Source organism: Sorex araneus, chromosome 4, assembly GCF_027595985.1.
Source record: "Sorex araneus isolate mSorAra2 chromosome 4, mSorAra2.pri, whole genome shotgun sequence".
Taxonomy (NCBI): Eukaryota; Metazoa; Chordata; class Mammalia; order Eulipotyphla; family Soricidae; genus Sorex; species Sorex araneus.
The window spans coordinates 214,187,810-214,203,863 of NC_073305.1; the positions used below are offsets into that span (position 1 = coordinate 214,187,810).

Genomic DNA, 16,054 nt, shown 5'->3' on the forward strand with positions numbered 1-16,054 from the left:
ATGGACAAAGCCCAGCGGTCACGACTGGTGGACAGGAAGACCAGCCCCTGTGACCTTCAAGGGGACAAGGGGGAAAGTTTTAGTTTTTTGTTTTGTTTTGTTATTTGCTTTTTGGGTCACACCGGGCGATGCTCAGGGGTTACTCCTGGCTCTGCATTCAGGAATGACTCCTGGTTGGTGCTCAGGGGACCCTATGGGATGCTGGGAATCGAACCCGGGTCGGTCGGCATGTGCAAGGCAAACACCCTACCCACTGTGCTATAGCTCCAGCCCCTTGAGTCATATTTTTAATTCAAATCAGTGATGGCGATTATGGGGGTGGGGTGGGGCTAGGATCTGCCAAGTGGCACTTAGAGGTAGCCCAAGACCCCACTGGTGACACCAACGTGATGACCAGAGGATGCCAGGCTGCTGGGGACCCCGTGGAGTCGGGAAGGGGTGTACCCGGGTACCGACGGACACCTTGAAGGGCCTCCGGGCCGTGCCTGGCGATGCTCAGGAACCAGCCTGGGCCGGGACAAGCTGATCATCAGCCGACTGTACTTCCTCTTGGCCCCGCACGTCACTGGTTTTCAAATGCTGGCCGTTCACTGGACTTCTGAACCAAAGCACGAGGGATCCTGCTGGCCTTGCCCCTTCTGCACCCGCCCCCCCTAAGCCAGGGTCGCACATCAGTGCTTTGAAGCTTCCACTTGTCTGGGAGGCTGATGCCACCTGCTTGCTGTCATCAACAGTGGCTTGGCCGACTGACTGTTCAGAGCCCTGGGGTTGGGGCTGCTCAGGGCTGTGCTCAGGGATCACTCCTGGAGAGCTCCGGTCACCTGCTGTGGCACAGGGGACCCAACTGGGTTTGACCGTATATAAGGGAGGCACCAGACTCCGGGGGGGCGGGGACCGGGTGGTGCTCGGGGCCCAGGCAGGGATGGCCAGGGAGAGGATGGGCACCGTAGCCCCCGCATGCATCTAGCTCTGTGCATCTGTGCATTTGTGCATTTGTGCATTTCTTCCCCTGCCCCCCCGACCCCCCCAAGCAACCCAGACCTCGGCCAGGCTCGAGGCCTCGGGTCAGCGCTGATCTAGGCCAGGCCCTTCAGACGCAAACCGCCACATCCCGTTCCTGATGCCCGCCCGAGTCTCAGCCCCTGCCCGAGAGGGAAGCAAAGAGCACTGATCCGGTACCATCTGCAAGAGGCCCGAAGGCAGAAACAGTGTCGGCAGCAGGAACGGAACCCCCCAGAGCCAACCCCTGCGGGCAAGACGGGGGTCCTGGTTTGGCATCTCTGGCACCAACAGCCCCTTCTGAGCTAAAGCAAAAAGCACCACAGAGACCCCGCGAAAGGGCCCTGGTGTCCAGAACATCTCCAGGGCACTCTCCCATGTTAAAAAAATATAAACAAATAAACAGAAAAACAGCCCTTAGTCTGGGAGGGAGAGTTAAGAATGAAAAAAGACTGTGTTACATTTCTAATTCATAAAGCACTCTCTCAGCAGCAGGAGAGATGGGACGGGGGACAGGAACGACTTTCTCATCACTCCCCCCCCCCCCCGAAAGGACGCTGGGTGAGGGGGAACCACAGTAGTATCTGATCCATCTAATCCGGCTTTAATACTATCCTTAAATAATGTGTACATTAGCTCTCCGTTACCGAAAACATTTGTTTATTTTATGAACGTGAGTCTCGTTGAGGGCTGAGACTTTGCAGAATTATCCTGCGTCCCTGGGCTGGGTTTTTACTGCGTCTTGCCTGGCTCATTAGAAGATGATTATTGTCTCCACTGCCCTTGGAACCGGGGTTCCCTGGTTCTCAACAGGAGATACCGGGCTCAGGGTCAGGTCAATGATGTCATGAGGGACCCCCGGGGGTGGGGGGACCTGCTCAGCGTGGTGACTAGGGGGACCAGGGCACAGCGCCAGCATGAGGTGCCAGAGACATAGCACGGTGGGGAAGGCGCTTGCCTTGCACATAACTGAGCTGGGTTTGGTTCCCCGGCCCTCCACAGGGTCCCCTGAGCTCTGCCAGGAGTCATTCCTGAGCACAGAACCAGGAGTCATCCCTGAGCACAGAATCAGGAGTCTTCCATGAGCACAGAATCAGGAGTCATCCCTGAGCATAGAACCAGGAGTCATCCCTGAGCACAGAATCAGGAGTCATCCCTGAGCACAGAATCAGGAGTTTTCCATGAGCACAGAACCAGGAGTCATCCCTGAGCACAGAATCAGGAGTCTTCCATGAGCACAGAATCAGGAGTCATCCCTGAGCATAGAACCAGGAGTCATCCCTGAGCATAGAACCAGGAGTCATCCCTGAGCACAGAATCAGGAGTCATCCCTGAGCATAGAACTAGGAGTCATCCCTGAGCACAGAATCAGGAGTCGTCCATGAGCACAGAATCAGGAGTCATCCCTGAGCACAGAATCAGGAGTCTTCCATGAGCACAGAATCAGGAGTCATCCCTGAGCATAGAACCAGGAGTCATCCCTGAGCATAGAACCAGGAGTCATCCCTGAGCACAGAATCAGGAGTCATCCCTGAGCATAGAACTAGGAGTCATCCCTGAGCACAGAATCAGGAGTCGTCCATGAGCACAGAATCAGGAGTCATCCCTGAGCACAGAATCAGGAGTCTTCCATGAGCACAGAATCAGGAGTCATCCCTGAGCATAGAACCAGGAGTCATCCCTGAGCATAGAACCAGGAGTCATCCCTGAGCACAGAATCAGGAGTCATCCCTGAGCATAGAACTAGGAGTCATCCCTGAGCAGAGAATCAGGAGTCTTCCCTGAGCACAGAATCATGGGTCATCTTGAGCACAGAATCAGGAGTCTTCCCTGAGCATAGAACCAGGAGTCATCCCTGAGCACAGAATCAGGAGTCATCCCTGAGCATAGAACTAGGAGTCATCCCTGAGCAGAGAATCAGGAGTCTTCCCTGAGCACAGAATCATGGGTCATCTTGAGCACAGAATCAGGAGTCTTCCCTGAGCACAGAACCAGGATTCATCCCTGAGCACAAAACCAGGAGTAGCCCCTAAGCATTGTTAGGTGCTCGAACAACAACAAAATCAGTATGAACCCGATCTGAGGTGAGTCTGGGGGGGCCCTCCCCCAAGTCGCAGAGGGCTGGCTCGGGTTCCTCGGCAGAGGGGCAGGAGGGGTCCCCGCCCGGGGCCAGCCCCTCCTAACCAGCCTCCCTTAACTCCTTCCTCTGGCCCTTCCGAACAGAGAAACTGGGACCCTCCAAAGCAGAGAGCGAGGCGCGATCACCGACTCCCGCCCGCCAACCCCGCCCGCAGGGTCAAGGTCAGGCTCCGCGTGGGGCCAGCACGGCGCTGCGCTGACTTCACTGCCCGCCAAGCCAGACCCCTGGGGTGGGGGTCGGGGCTGCCAGGCTGGGGGACGGATCTGCTTTCCCTGATACGCACAGGAAGAAGCGGGCGGCCAGCGGGGGGGGGGCGGGGAGGGCTGTGCCAACGTCCACCCCGCCCCCGCCCCCGCAGGACAGGGCAGCCCGGGAGTGACAGTGGCCCCGGCTCTTGGCCTGGGCGTCAGGCTCGGTCTGTGCACGTTTCCCAGGCGCCTCTGTGCTTGGACCCCTCGTTTCCGCTCCCCGACGCGCCTCTGAAAGCACATACACAAACCCCAGCCACGGATACACTGTATCCGGGGATGAATGGCCCCTGTGTGCGCGGCTCAGAGACACGCAGAGACACAGCGGCCCTTTATGCGGAGTCCAGGGGCTCCGGAACCGAGGGGCACCTCGGATGGCTGCAGCCTGGGGGCTGTTCCGGCCCTCGGCCCCGGACCGAGCCAGAGAACGGGCCCCCGGTGACCCTCCGCTCCTCCTGCACCGCCCCTCCTTTCCTCTCGGCACCTCGACTGTTTCCACCCCTGCGCCTGTAACAACCCCCCCCCCCCCGTGACACGTGCCCTGCCTCCGCGTGGGGGGTGCCACGCGCCCCTGAGCCGTGGTGAGGGGCGCCTGCCTCGGTCTCCCCTCTTCCTTCCCAGCCCAGCAGCCAGCCCGGCCGGCTCAGGGCAGCGGAGAGCTCAGTGGTTGGGGAGCCCTGGGGCCGGGGGGCTTCCCAGACTCACAGGCTCTGTGCCCCCCCCCCCAGGAGTACAGGGCCATGAGCTGGGGCACAGTCCGTGGGTCCCCCCTCCCCATCTCTGGGGGCTGAAGGGCACGTCTTAGTTCCAGGGCGACCTGACCCTCAAAGCCCCTCTTCATCTGCTTATGGAATTAGGTCTCCGGCCGCCCCACAAGTCCAGAAGGTCATTAACTCCGCAGACAGGCAGAGTCCGGTGACCCGGCCGGCCGGGCCCGCCAGGGTACTGTGGAGCTCTGGAATGTTCTATGCTGCCACATGTCCTCCCCCCACCCACTCCCCCCGCAGTCCACTCTGGCCCATTCCCCGAAAGCTCACCAGAACCCCAACACACGTCCTTGGGGGCGATGTGTTTGTGGGAGGGGCAGCAGTGGCAGGAAGAAGAGGCCTTGGGGAGACGAGACATCGGGGAGGACACGGCTGGCCTTGCACATGGCCGACCTGGGTCCGATCCCCGGGGCCCACCAGGAATGACCCGTGAGCACGGAACTAGGAATAAGCTTTGAACACAGCCGGGTGTGATCCAACAATGAAAAAGGAGGAAAAAAAGAAAAGTGGGGGAAAGACAGGATGAATCAAGATGGACAGATGAAGGACACGTGACTGGCGTGGGTTCGATCGTCAGCCTCCCATCCCGAGCACTGCAAGGATGAGTCCTGAGCACAGAGCCAGGAGGAAGCCCTGCGCATTGCCGTGTGTGGCCCCCAAACAAAGCCAAAACAGACAGATGAACCCAAATACTCCCCGTACCCACCCCTCCCTGGCTGCACTGGGGCAAACAGCATCCCTCTCCCCCCCACCCCTGCTGGCTCGAGGGGAACCGGAGGAGCCTGCTCTGGCATGCACCCCTGCGAGGGCCACCGCCACGGACGGGCGCAGCCCTCACCCGCTGCCTGTCGCGTGAACGTGGTCGAACTCGCTTCCCTCCCACGGGGGCTGGACCCCAGCGCGGGGCCTGGGACAGCGGGGCCTGGGACAGCGGCTGTGGGAGGGAACCAGGCCCCCGGCCTCGAGGGTCCCGGGAAGATGCTTCTCCCCTCAACACCCAGAGGGATTGCGGGGACCCCCCACCTCCTGGGGATGCCCCCACGCCCAGCCCCAGAGCGGGCACCCCCGGGCACGCCGGGCCCTTTGTCCTCCCACCCCCCTCCCAGCACAAAGAGGGGGTCTCTGCCCTGGCATCTCCCGGAAGGCAGCAGCCAGGGGGGGGCGGGGCTTAGCCTGGACCAGGCTGGGTGGGGCCTTCACAGCCCCCCGACGTGCAGGTGAGTCTGGGGTGTGGAGGAGCTCAGGGTCCCCACGACACGACGGCTTGTGAACCCCTGAACCAGGGTGGGGCGGGGAGGGGGGATGCCCCAGCAGCAAGGGCGTCTCTGCAGGGGTGCGGCGCTGCGGGGGGGTGGGCACACACTGGCCAGGGCAGGAAGGGGGCGGCGGGGGGAGGGCCAAGGGGCTGGGTGGACGCGCAGGTGCCTGTGGGCGGGTACGGCCAGGAGGAGCTGGTGGGGCCGGCCCCAGGGTCCTCCCGCTGGGCGCGGACACTCCCCCCGCACACGGCCGCAGGGGCGCTGCCGCCGCCCCTGGCCAGCTCCCAGCTGTTTGGCTTTCGGGCGATTTATTGCTTTCGTTTCCATTATTTATAATCGGCGAATTACAGGTGAGATTAATAGCCCTTAGCTCGCGGGAGCTTGTTAGGATGCAGCAGGATCGCTCCTCGTGCTCCCCGTGCTCCCGTGCTCCCCGTGCTCCCCGAGCTCCCCGTGCTCCCCGAGCTCCCCGAGCTCCCCGGGCTCCCCTGCTCCCCGAGCTCCCCGAGCTCCCCGAGCTCCCGTGCTCCCCGAGCTCCCCGAGCTCCCCGTGCTCCCCGTGCTCCCCGAGCTCCCCGAGCTCCCCGGGCTCCCCTGCTCCCCGAGCTCCCCGTGCTCCCCGTGCTCCCCGAGCTCCCCGTGCTCCCCGGGCTCCCCGTGCTCCCCGAGCTCCCCGTGCTCCCCGTGCTCCCGAGCTCCCCGAGCTCCCCGTGCTCCCCGGGCTCCCCGTGCTCCCCGAGCTCCCCGTGCTCCCCGTGCTCCTGAGCTCCCCGTGCTCCCCGAGCTCCCCGAGCTCCCCGGGCTCCCCGTGCTCCCCGTGCTCCCCGAGCTCCCCGTGCTCCCCGGGCTCCCCGTGCTCCCCGAGCTCCCCGTGCTCCCCGTGCTCCCGAGCTCCCCGAGCTCCCCGTGCTCCCCGAGCTCCCCGTGCTCCCCGTGCTCCTGAGCTCCCCGTGCTCCCCGAGCTCCCCGAGCTCCCCGTGCTCCCCGGGCTCCCCGTGCTCCCCGTGCTCCCCGTGCTCCCCGAGCTCCCCGTGCTCCCCGAGCTCCCCGTGCTCCCGAGCTCCCCGAGCTCCCCGTGCTCCCCGAGCTCCCCGTGCTCCCGAGCTCCCCGTGCTCCCGAGCTCCCCGGGCTCCCCGGGCTCCCCGTGCTCCCCGAGCTCCCCGTGCTCCCCGTGATCCCCGAGCTCCCCGAGCTCCCGTGCTCCCCGTGCTCCCGAGCTCCCCGGGCTCCCCGAGCTCCCCGTGCTCCCGTGCTCCCCGAGCTCCCGAGCCGGCCGTCCTGCGGGGCCGTGTGCCCGGGCCCGGCCCCCTGCTCCGCCTCTGAGGACGGGGAGGCCCATCCTGGCCCGGTGAAAACAGAGAAGTCTGTCAGCGGCGGGGACCAGCCTCGCCCACAGGGGGACTGCAGGGGTCCCCACTGCTCCCCAGTCAGTGCTCGGTGCGGAGAACACACACCCCACAGGCCACACACACCAGAGGCACACACACAGATCACACACCACAGGTCACACACACCACAGACACACACAGATCACACACACCACACACACCACACATACACCAAGATCACATACACCACGGACACCCTCCCCACATATCATACACAGGACAGACACACCCCACAGATCATACACCCCACAGACACACACATACAGATCATATAACCACACACCATACACACCCCCCCACACATAGGTCACACACAGATCATACATACAATACACACAGATCACACACACAATACACACAGATCACACACACACTCTCCATAGATCACACCACACACACACACACCCTCCCCACAGGTCACACACACCAGACACACACCCATAGATCACACACACATACACACACCGGATCTTGCACACCATTCACACATGCCCCCCTGATCATACACACCATACACACACAGAGATCATACACAACACACACACACATACCAGGATCATATACACCACAGACCCCCCCACAGATCATACACAATACAGACACACCCCACAGCCACAGCCATGCCCCATAGGGCATACATGCCATACACACATATCACAGATCATGCACATCAACACACACATGACCCTCACTCCGCACACATCAGTCACACTACACACCACAGACATACCACACACACCACGCACACACCCATACCACACTCACACATACACACTTTTACCACACACATCACAGACACCCCACACACATGCACACAGCCATGCCACACAACATACTGCACGCACACCCCAGCCCCCCCACTAAACATGTCCCCCACACATACACCACCCGAACGCCGCCCACACACACCACCCTCCGGCACCTGCCAAGGCGTCACACCTCGCACACCGCACAGCCCCTCGCCGGCCCCACGCGGGCCCGGCCACAGGCCCTGCTGTGCCAGCGAGCCCCTGCGGGCAGACGCGGCTCTTCCCTGACGCAGAAGGAGGTGGCACGCGGCGGTCAGCACGCGTGTCCTCTGACACACGGCGCTGGCCCTCCGGGGGCTGACGCGGCCGGGCCCGCTGACCCCGCGCTGGCGGGGGGCGGGAGAGACCCGACTGCTCCTTCCTCGCCCGGCCGCGGGGCCGCACACAGCTGCTTCCTCCGCCGACCGGGCGGCCAGTCCAGCTCACCGCAGCCCCATCTGCTGTCACTTCCCTTCCCGGACACGCATGTGCACCGCCAGGGCGTCCCCTGGCCTCCACGCCGCGCTCTCCGAGGGATCCAGCACGGCCACTCCCGGCCCCTTGGTTCCCGGGGGCCCCCAAGCTGTCACGTGTGGAGTCGGGGAGGCCCTCAGGGGGCTGGAGCTGGCCAGCCTGGCCCCAAGTCCAGTCCCCAGCGACACCAGGGCCCCAGCACCATGATGGCAACACACACATCCCACAGAACACACACACCCCACACACAGGTACACACATGACTCATACCACACACATGTAATGCATCACACACCATACTCATATCTCACACATACCACACACAGAGATCATACACACCACAGACACACACATGACCCTCACATCCCACACACATAATATACATCACATTCAGCCCACACTCGTATCACACACACATACCACATGCACACAGCTCATACACACCATAGATGCACATGTGACCCTCACACCGCACACATAACACAAGTCACCTCGCATCACACTCAGATCACACACATGTACCATACACAAAGAGCATATACACCAGGGACACACACACGACCCTCACACCACACACACAATACACATCATATTCACCCCACATTCACATCACACACATATGCCACATACACACAGATCATACATGCCACAGACATATGTGACCCTCACACCACACACACGGTGCGACCCCAACAGCCCATCTCTGGATACGAGCCCGGAAGGTCCCGGGGAGGCCCCGCCCGAGGCTCTCCCGGCAAGCGAGTCCCAGGCTCGTGCCCTGTCAGACACGCGTGGCGGCTGCCGGGGCCCGTCCTGAGGAGGCTGCTCGCTCACGGGCACCCAGAGGCTCCGGGCACGGAGATTTGCAGCAAAGCGGAATCTGGCGTGACAAGAGTCCCGGGGCACACGCAGGAAGTTCCCGGGACGCGTCTCTGCTCAGGAACCCTCACCCCACGCGCGACCCAGGCCCCGGCCACGCCTGACCTTCAGCCACGCTGGCCTCCATCTGCCTTCCTTCCCCTCCAGCCCAGGGCCGGCTGGCCCACCCTGAACCCGGGAGCCCCTGCCTCGCTCCAGGCTCAGTTTCCCCATCTGTGAAATGGGAACAGCGGCCATGCTCGCCCACAGGGCCGGGAGGACCCACGGAGCGGCGAGGCCGATTTCCAGAGCCTCCGCGTTGCCGCCACAGCGCCGGGACCCGGGAAGACGGGGAGAGGGCTCAAGGGGTGGGTCTGTGCGACGCGTGCACGAGGGCCCGGTCTGGCCCCAGGCGTCACACGGCACCCCCGGCCCTGCCGGAGTGCCACCGGGCCTGGGGAAGAGCACACGGCACTAGGCCCGAGTGTCTGAATCCTCGGGCCGGGCCGGCTGGTGGCCGCGGGGAGGCCCCCACCCCAACCAAGCAACGCCGCCCTGGGAACCCCGAACGCTCAGTCCACGCCGCCCTCCTCCCGCTCCCGCCGTCGGCCCTGCGCGAGGCTGGCACGCAGGGAGGCGCTGGCTGCGCTCGCCCGCCTTGGATCCCGCTCAAACCCTCTTCGGCATGGGAAAAGGAATAATTGCGAAAAATTGCTTATTTTCAAACAATGTGCGGTTTCTTTACAAGAACAACAACTCGCACGGGAGGGCGTCCGGATAGAGCCAACGCCTGCGCTAATGGGCCCGTTTCCTCCGCCCCCAACCTGACGGGGGCGCTGTGCTTTGGGGGGGGCGGTCGGACGCCCCAGGGAGGCAGAGGCCCTGGGCCGGACAGAGGACAAGGCACTCTCTCTCTTCCCAGCTGGGGACAGACACACTCTCGGTGACTTCCCTCCGGTCCCCACGTCCCTCCCTTTGGACTCGGGCTTCGGTGGGGTGACACTGCTGTCTCCTTCTCCCCCGAGAGCGTCTCTTTACTTCCATAAGAAAAGGGGGCCAGGGTTCATAGAAACGGGGGCGTGGGGGGCAGAATTCAAAGGACAAAGAGGCCAAGTTAATCCTGAGTTCCAAATTTTTAGTAAACACACACACACACACACACGGTGCCAGGTGTCTTCACACACACACACACACACACACACACACACACACACACACACACACACACGGTGCCAGGTGTCTGCGCCAGCCACGACACCAGATTTCCCTTTTGCTCACGATCACGGGTCAAAACCGAACAATCCCCAGCAATGCACTCCCTGTCTGCAAAACAGCAAGTCTCTGCCGCCCAACCTTCTGGAAGCTTCAGCAGAAAGAGCGGCGTGGGATACGGCTACCAGGGGCAGAGCACCCCACAAGCACCTCGCTCCGATAAACTTGGGACCCCCGAGTACCTCAGAACTGGGCTGAGCCCCAGGCCACAGGCTTGCAGAGCCAAGTGAGTTACTTCCGGAGGTGACCCCTGGGTGGGCCCCGCCCCAGCACCTCTGGGCGTGCGCCCTGTCGGACTGTGCTTGCTTGGGGGCCACCCCCGGGAGTGCTCAGGGCTTACTCCTGGCTCTCTGCCCCAGGGTCACTCCGAGTGGAAGCCAGGGGTCGTCGGGGTGCTGGGGATGGAACTGGGGTCGGCCCTGCACGAGGCATGGCCCTGTCCCACCGGGCGAGCTCGCCAGTCCCCGACAAATAAATTCCACTGTAAAAGGATCTGACAGACCCGAGGCTGAGAGCTGCAGGAAAGGACCCTGGGCAGAGAGGCACGGGCACAGGCGAGGTACAGCCAGTGCGTACCTAGGTGTATCCTCGTTTCTACTTATTGATCGTATTTAATGCTTTCCAGGAGATGATTAAGCAGATGGCAACATCTGCAAGGAGATAAATATTGTTCACTGGCGCGTGTCTCAGTACGAGATGCCAGCGTGGAGCTCAAGCCACACGAAACCCCACGCAGAAAAGGTGAGCCACGCCGGCCACCAGCGCCACAGCCGCTGCCCTCGCGGGCTTCCCCGCGTCTGTCCAGGAGGGAAAGTCGCACCGCTGGGAGGGGCTGGGAGGGCAGGAGCCGTGGGGAGCCCGGGCCCCGTTTCCCAGGCACTGCCAACGTCTGAAAAAAAGTTCAGGAGTTATCCGAGTAATGCAAAGTATGAGGAATTTCTGCTGAAAAATCAACATTTCAAAGGGCTCAGACAATACTGAAACTCCCGTCTCCTTTACGAGAGTGTGTGTGTGTGTGTGTGTGTGTGTGTGTGTGTGTGTGTGTGTGCGCACAAAGGCCAGCACAGAGTTAGGTTTCTTAAATGAAGCTGATGAGTACGGTAACTGTTGAATTAATCACAATAAGTGTGTCTCTGGAATGTGGCGGCGGCAAGAAGAAAATGCATCTTTGTTCACACTCACACACATTCATACATACACATGCACACATTCATACATACACACACTCACACACTCACATTCATACATACACATACACACATTCATACATACACACACTCACACACTCACATTCATACATACACATACACACATTCATACATACACTCACACACTCACATTCATACATACACATACACTCACACACATACACACTCACTCATACACTCACATTCATACACACTCACACTCATACACTCACATTCATACAGAAACATATGCTCACACACTCACATTCATACACACTTCCACACACATACACACATACCACACTCACACATATACACATACACACATACTCACACATATTCACATACACTCACACATGCACACATAAGTACACACATACTCATATACACATACAGAAGCACACACTCACACATACACACTCACACATACACACATATTCACACTCACACACACAATCACACACATACACACACGGCCCTTTCATTTTCTCCAAAACCCACATAGACCCCATCGTGCGATGTGTTCCCGCCCCGCCCCCCGCCCGGGACCCCCGCCGTGGCCCCTCTCTCCCTCCCAGCTCTGGGGGCAGTTCAACCCACAGCTTCCGGGACAGCCGGGAAAGAATCAGTGACAGTCACTCAGTCACTGAGCACCGTCGCCGCCGGATTCGGTTCAGAGCGGCGAAGGTCTGGTCTGCGCGGCCGCGCTCCCCACCCAGACACCGGCCTCCTCATCCTGTCCCCACGGGCGGAGCCCCTGGAGGAGAAAGGGAAGGGCTGGGGGGCCTGTGCGCGGGGCACCAGGAAGCACACGGTCTGGTCTAAAAGGGCTCCCCGCGCAGTGCCCGCCCACGGACAGGGACACGCCCACCGCCCCCACGCCCCCTCCCTGCCACCCTGCAGGAACCACAGAACCGGGCCCAGCCCCACCCTCCCCTGCACAGAGCAGGGGGCCCCAGGCGCCCGAGCCCTGCCCGCCGAGCATCACAGGGGCCTTTGCGGCAGGTCCCACGTCTTGCCTCTCTCTTTCCAGAACGTTCTGGGGAGCTGCACAGCATCGCCCGCCCCGTCCTCCCCCTAAACACCCCCCAGTGCCCCGCCACAGCCCACGCTGCCCCCTCTCGCCGCCGGATCTGCCAGCGAAACTTGCGTTGGCCCCGGCCAGCCCGTGTCTGTCTGCACGGCCCCAGCCGGCTCTGACTTTGGGACCAGGCTGCCCCCTTCTGGTCTCCTTGAGCTCCGTGGAAGGGCAGGGGCCGGGTGGGCACAGCTGAAGAGGGCCGACCCCCACCCTCCGCTGCCCCCCGAGCCCCCACGGCAAGTCAGCGGTGTCATTTCCGTGTCCAGCAAGGTCATGGCCTGGGGTCAGGGAGGGAAAGGAGACCACGAGGCCGGGAAGCCAAATGAGAGACAGACCCTGGGCGGGGGGGGGGGGGGGATGAGGAGTCTGGGGGGTGGGGGGGAGGGGGCTTGTGGAGAAGCAGGGACGGGTGGGGGGAGAGAAGGGAAGGGGGAGTGGAACAACATCCTTCTCCTCAAGACCTCGGGAGACGGGGCCAGGCAGGCCGGGGTCCCCACCTTGCGCCCGAAAACGGGGTGCCCGCTAATCCGGGCGACGTGGCATTCCGAGGAGCTGGGGCGGGGTGGGCAGGAGGCTGGCCTGGTGGATTTCAGCCTCTCTCCTCCCCCCCCACCCCTGCCCCGGGAGGGAAGGGGATGGGGGGGCGGGAGAGGTGGATTCTGGGGTTCTGGAAGCACAGGGGCAGAGAGAGGGTAGGACGGACAAGCTCCCTCCTGTCCTTTCAACAGGTGGGTTCTGGCCCCCAGCACCCCCCAGCACCCCTGAGAGCCTCAGCCGCCAAGGGCACGATGCGCCCCATCCGTCCATCCCCGTCCCCCCCCCCACTTCGTCCACCCGAGTTTCCAAACGGTCGGCAGTGCAGGATGCCTGGGCCAAGTCCACGCGCCCCACCCCCTCCCGGCCGGGTGCGGGAGCCAGAGAGAACCTCAAGGGGCCGGGCCGGCGGCCCAAGCAGCCCTGTCCCCAAGCCCGCGCTGCCCGGGCAGGGTGGACGGTCCCCTCGGACACAAGCACAGCCGGGCAGGGACGTTCTGATTCTCTCCTGCCCCCACAGGGCACAGCTGCTCCCCGTGGCCAGCCGGAACAGCGGGGCGAGGGGCAGAGTCGCGAGATGGGGTCGGGGGTGGGGGGGAGAGAGGGGGCGGCTGGGCCCACCGGCTTGGAGGGAAGCCACAGGGTCCGGGCTCTGGAGGGGGCGACCCTGTCCGACTCCCAGAAGTTAGCAGACGCCAACGCAGGGCACTGAGAGCGCGCCCTGGGCCCCGGTATCCACTGAAACTTGCCCTTGGTGTCCAGGGTCCCCCGAACGCCCTGCTTGGAGCATCCCCGGGGCAGGAGGGGACAGACAGGACGCAGGGGGCCCAGTGCCACGGGCGCTGACCTCGCGGCCTGGAGCGGGGCGCTCGGACCACCTGTTCTGCAGAGCCGGGTGAGCGTGTGAGCGGGGGAGACCGCGGGGGGGACAGGACAGGGGGCGGGAGGAGGCGGCGGCGACCCCCCTGCCCAGACTGTGCCCGGCCCAGGGCCACGCGGACAAACTGCAGGCGCCGAAAGTCGCGAGGGCGGGCTGGGACCCGCAGCCGGGCTCGGGGCAGCCGGACCCTCGCGCGGGCACGGACGGACGAGGCTCGGCGGCGGCGGCGGGCAGGGCCCTGGCCGCGGGCTGGCCAGCGGGCTGGCGAGGACACGCGGGGAGAGAGAGAGAGAGAGGGCGAGGCCGGCGCTGGGGGCGCCGGAGGAGGTGAGCAGCCTCAGCCCAGCCGCCCCCGGCGCGGGTGGGAGCCGCGAGACCCCCAAAGTAAGCGCGAGACGGTCCCCGCTGCGTGGGCCACGCGGCTGGGGGGCGCCGGACACCCCCCCTCTCCTCCGTGCCCACCCCATCCTCTGCCTCCCAGGCCAGACAGACAGCCGGACGGACGGACGAGACGCGGGCACCATCCGGCACGCACATGCCCGGGAGCCAGCCGGGGCGCCCGAGCCGGCGAGGGGCGGGACGGGGATCCCCTCCCCCCCTGCGCCCCCGCGCCCCCGCACCCCGCGCCCCGCGCCCCCGCGCGCCGCGGGAAATAACTTCCGCAGCCCCCCAGCCGGAGCCGGGCTCGGGAAGGGGACCTTGGACCCTCCGCCTCCCCCCCCACCCACCCACCCCACGGCCCCCACCCCCACCCGGGCCCTCCCCGCCCCCCCGCGGCGCGTCTTACCCGCGGCCGGACGGGCAGCGCCGCGCGCCCCGCGCCCCCGGGGGGCGGCAGGTCCCGGCGCGCGCGGCGCGGGGCCGGGGGCGGCGGCGGCGGCGGCGGCTGCTGCGGGGCGCTGCCCGCGTCCAGGCTGCTGAAATTCCACACGACCAGCGTCTGCAGCAGCAGCACGGAGAGCGCGGCCAGCAGCGCCGAGTGCGAGCGGCGCGCCAGCCTGCGGGCGCACGGCCCCGCCGCCACCATCTTCCGGGGCGCGCGGGGGTCCCCGGGCTCGGCCGCGCTCGGCCGCCCGCCCGCCGCCCGCCCGCGCCGCCGCCGCCGCCGCTGCTCCTCCTCCTCCGCCGCCGCCGCCGACTTTTCAGACGGGCAGGGACCCGCACGTCACCGGGGGAGGCGCGGCGCGGGGCGGGCGGGCGGCGCGCGGGGCCGCCCAGGCCGGGGCGGGCGGGGGCGCGCGCGGCCGGGCGCGGGGGGCGGCGGCGCCGCGGGGCTCCCCGCGCGCTGCCCCCGCGGAGGGGTGCGGGGGTGGGCGCCGGGCGGGCCGGGCGCGGGGGGCCGCCGTGGGGGTGGGCTCGGGGGGCGGCGCCGAGCCGGGCCGGGCCGGGCGGGGCCGGGCCGGGGCCGGGCCGGGGCGGGCCGGGGGCGGGGCGAGGGCGGGGCCGGCGGAGGGTGAGGGCGGGGCGGCGGCGGCGGCAGCGGCGGCGACGGGGACCCGGCGCCCACCCGGGGAGACCCTGGCGGGGGCGGCGGGGGCGGCGGGGTGGGTGGGATGCGCGCGCGCGCGCGCGGGGCACGGCCGCGCGGCGGGTTGGAGTGGGGACTTGGGTGCGTGCGCGTGTGTTTGGGGACGGTGGGGGCGAGCCCGCGGAGCCCGGGAAGATGCAGGTGGTGGAGGGGGGTCTTGGGGTGCTGTCTGGCAGGTAGAGCCCCCCACGCCCCCACACCCCCACCCTCACCCCCGCAGTGTGCGGCCCAGGCGAGGGTGGCGGCGGGCAGGTGAGCGAGGCATCCCCGGAGCCGCCTGCGAGGGTCTCCAAGGACCCGCCCCCCCCCCGCCCCACTCCGCTCCAAGGGGGCTGGGAGGAGGCTCTGAATCACCCGCATCCTCCTCCCTGCCCTCCGTGCGGGCTGACAGCACTGAGTCACTTTTGAGGTCCCTAAGGATGCGCAAAGCCAGACGCCAAACCCAGCGGGCCAGCGAGGGCCGGGGCGCCAGGAAAGGGGACCCCAGTGGAATTTCTCAGCCTTTCCCAGGCTGCAAGCCCCAGACTCGGGCGCAGGAGTCTCATCCCCACCGTCTCCCGGACCCTGCTGCCCTGCTGCCCTCTGCCCTGCAGGAGCCGCGTTTGTTCTGGGAAAGGGGGTGCGCTCCCATCCTGCCGCGCCTCCCCCCC

General features: G+C 64.9%; 1 protein-coding gene across 1 annotated transcript in view; it reads right to left on the reverse strand.

Moving 5' to 3' along the window:
• XYLT1 (xylosyltransferase 1) overlaps positions 1–14,966 on the reverse strand; it is a 186,323-nt gene extending 171,357 nt beyond the window's left edge. The window contains exon 1 of the mRNA XM_055134452.1: positions 14,664–14,966. Within this exon, the coding sequence (XP_054990427.1) occupies positions 14,664–14,903 (240 nt within the window). The 5' untranslated portion in view covers positions 14,904–14,966. The remainder of the gene's footprint in view (positions 1–14,663) is intronic.
• Between the last annotated feature and the right edge of the window lie 1,088 nt (positions 14,967–16,054).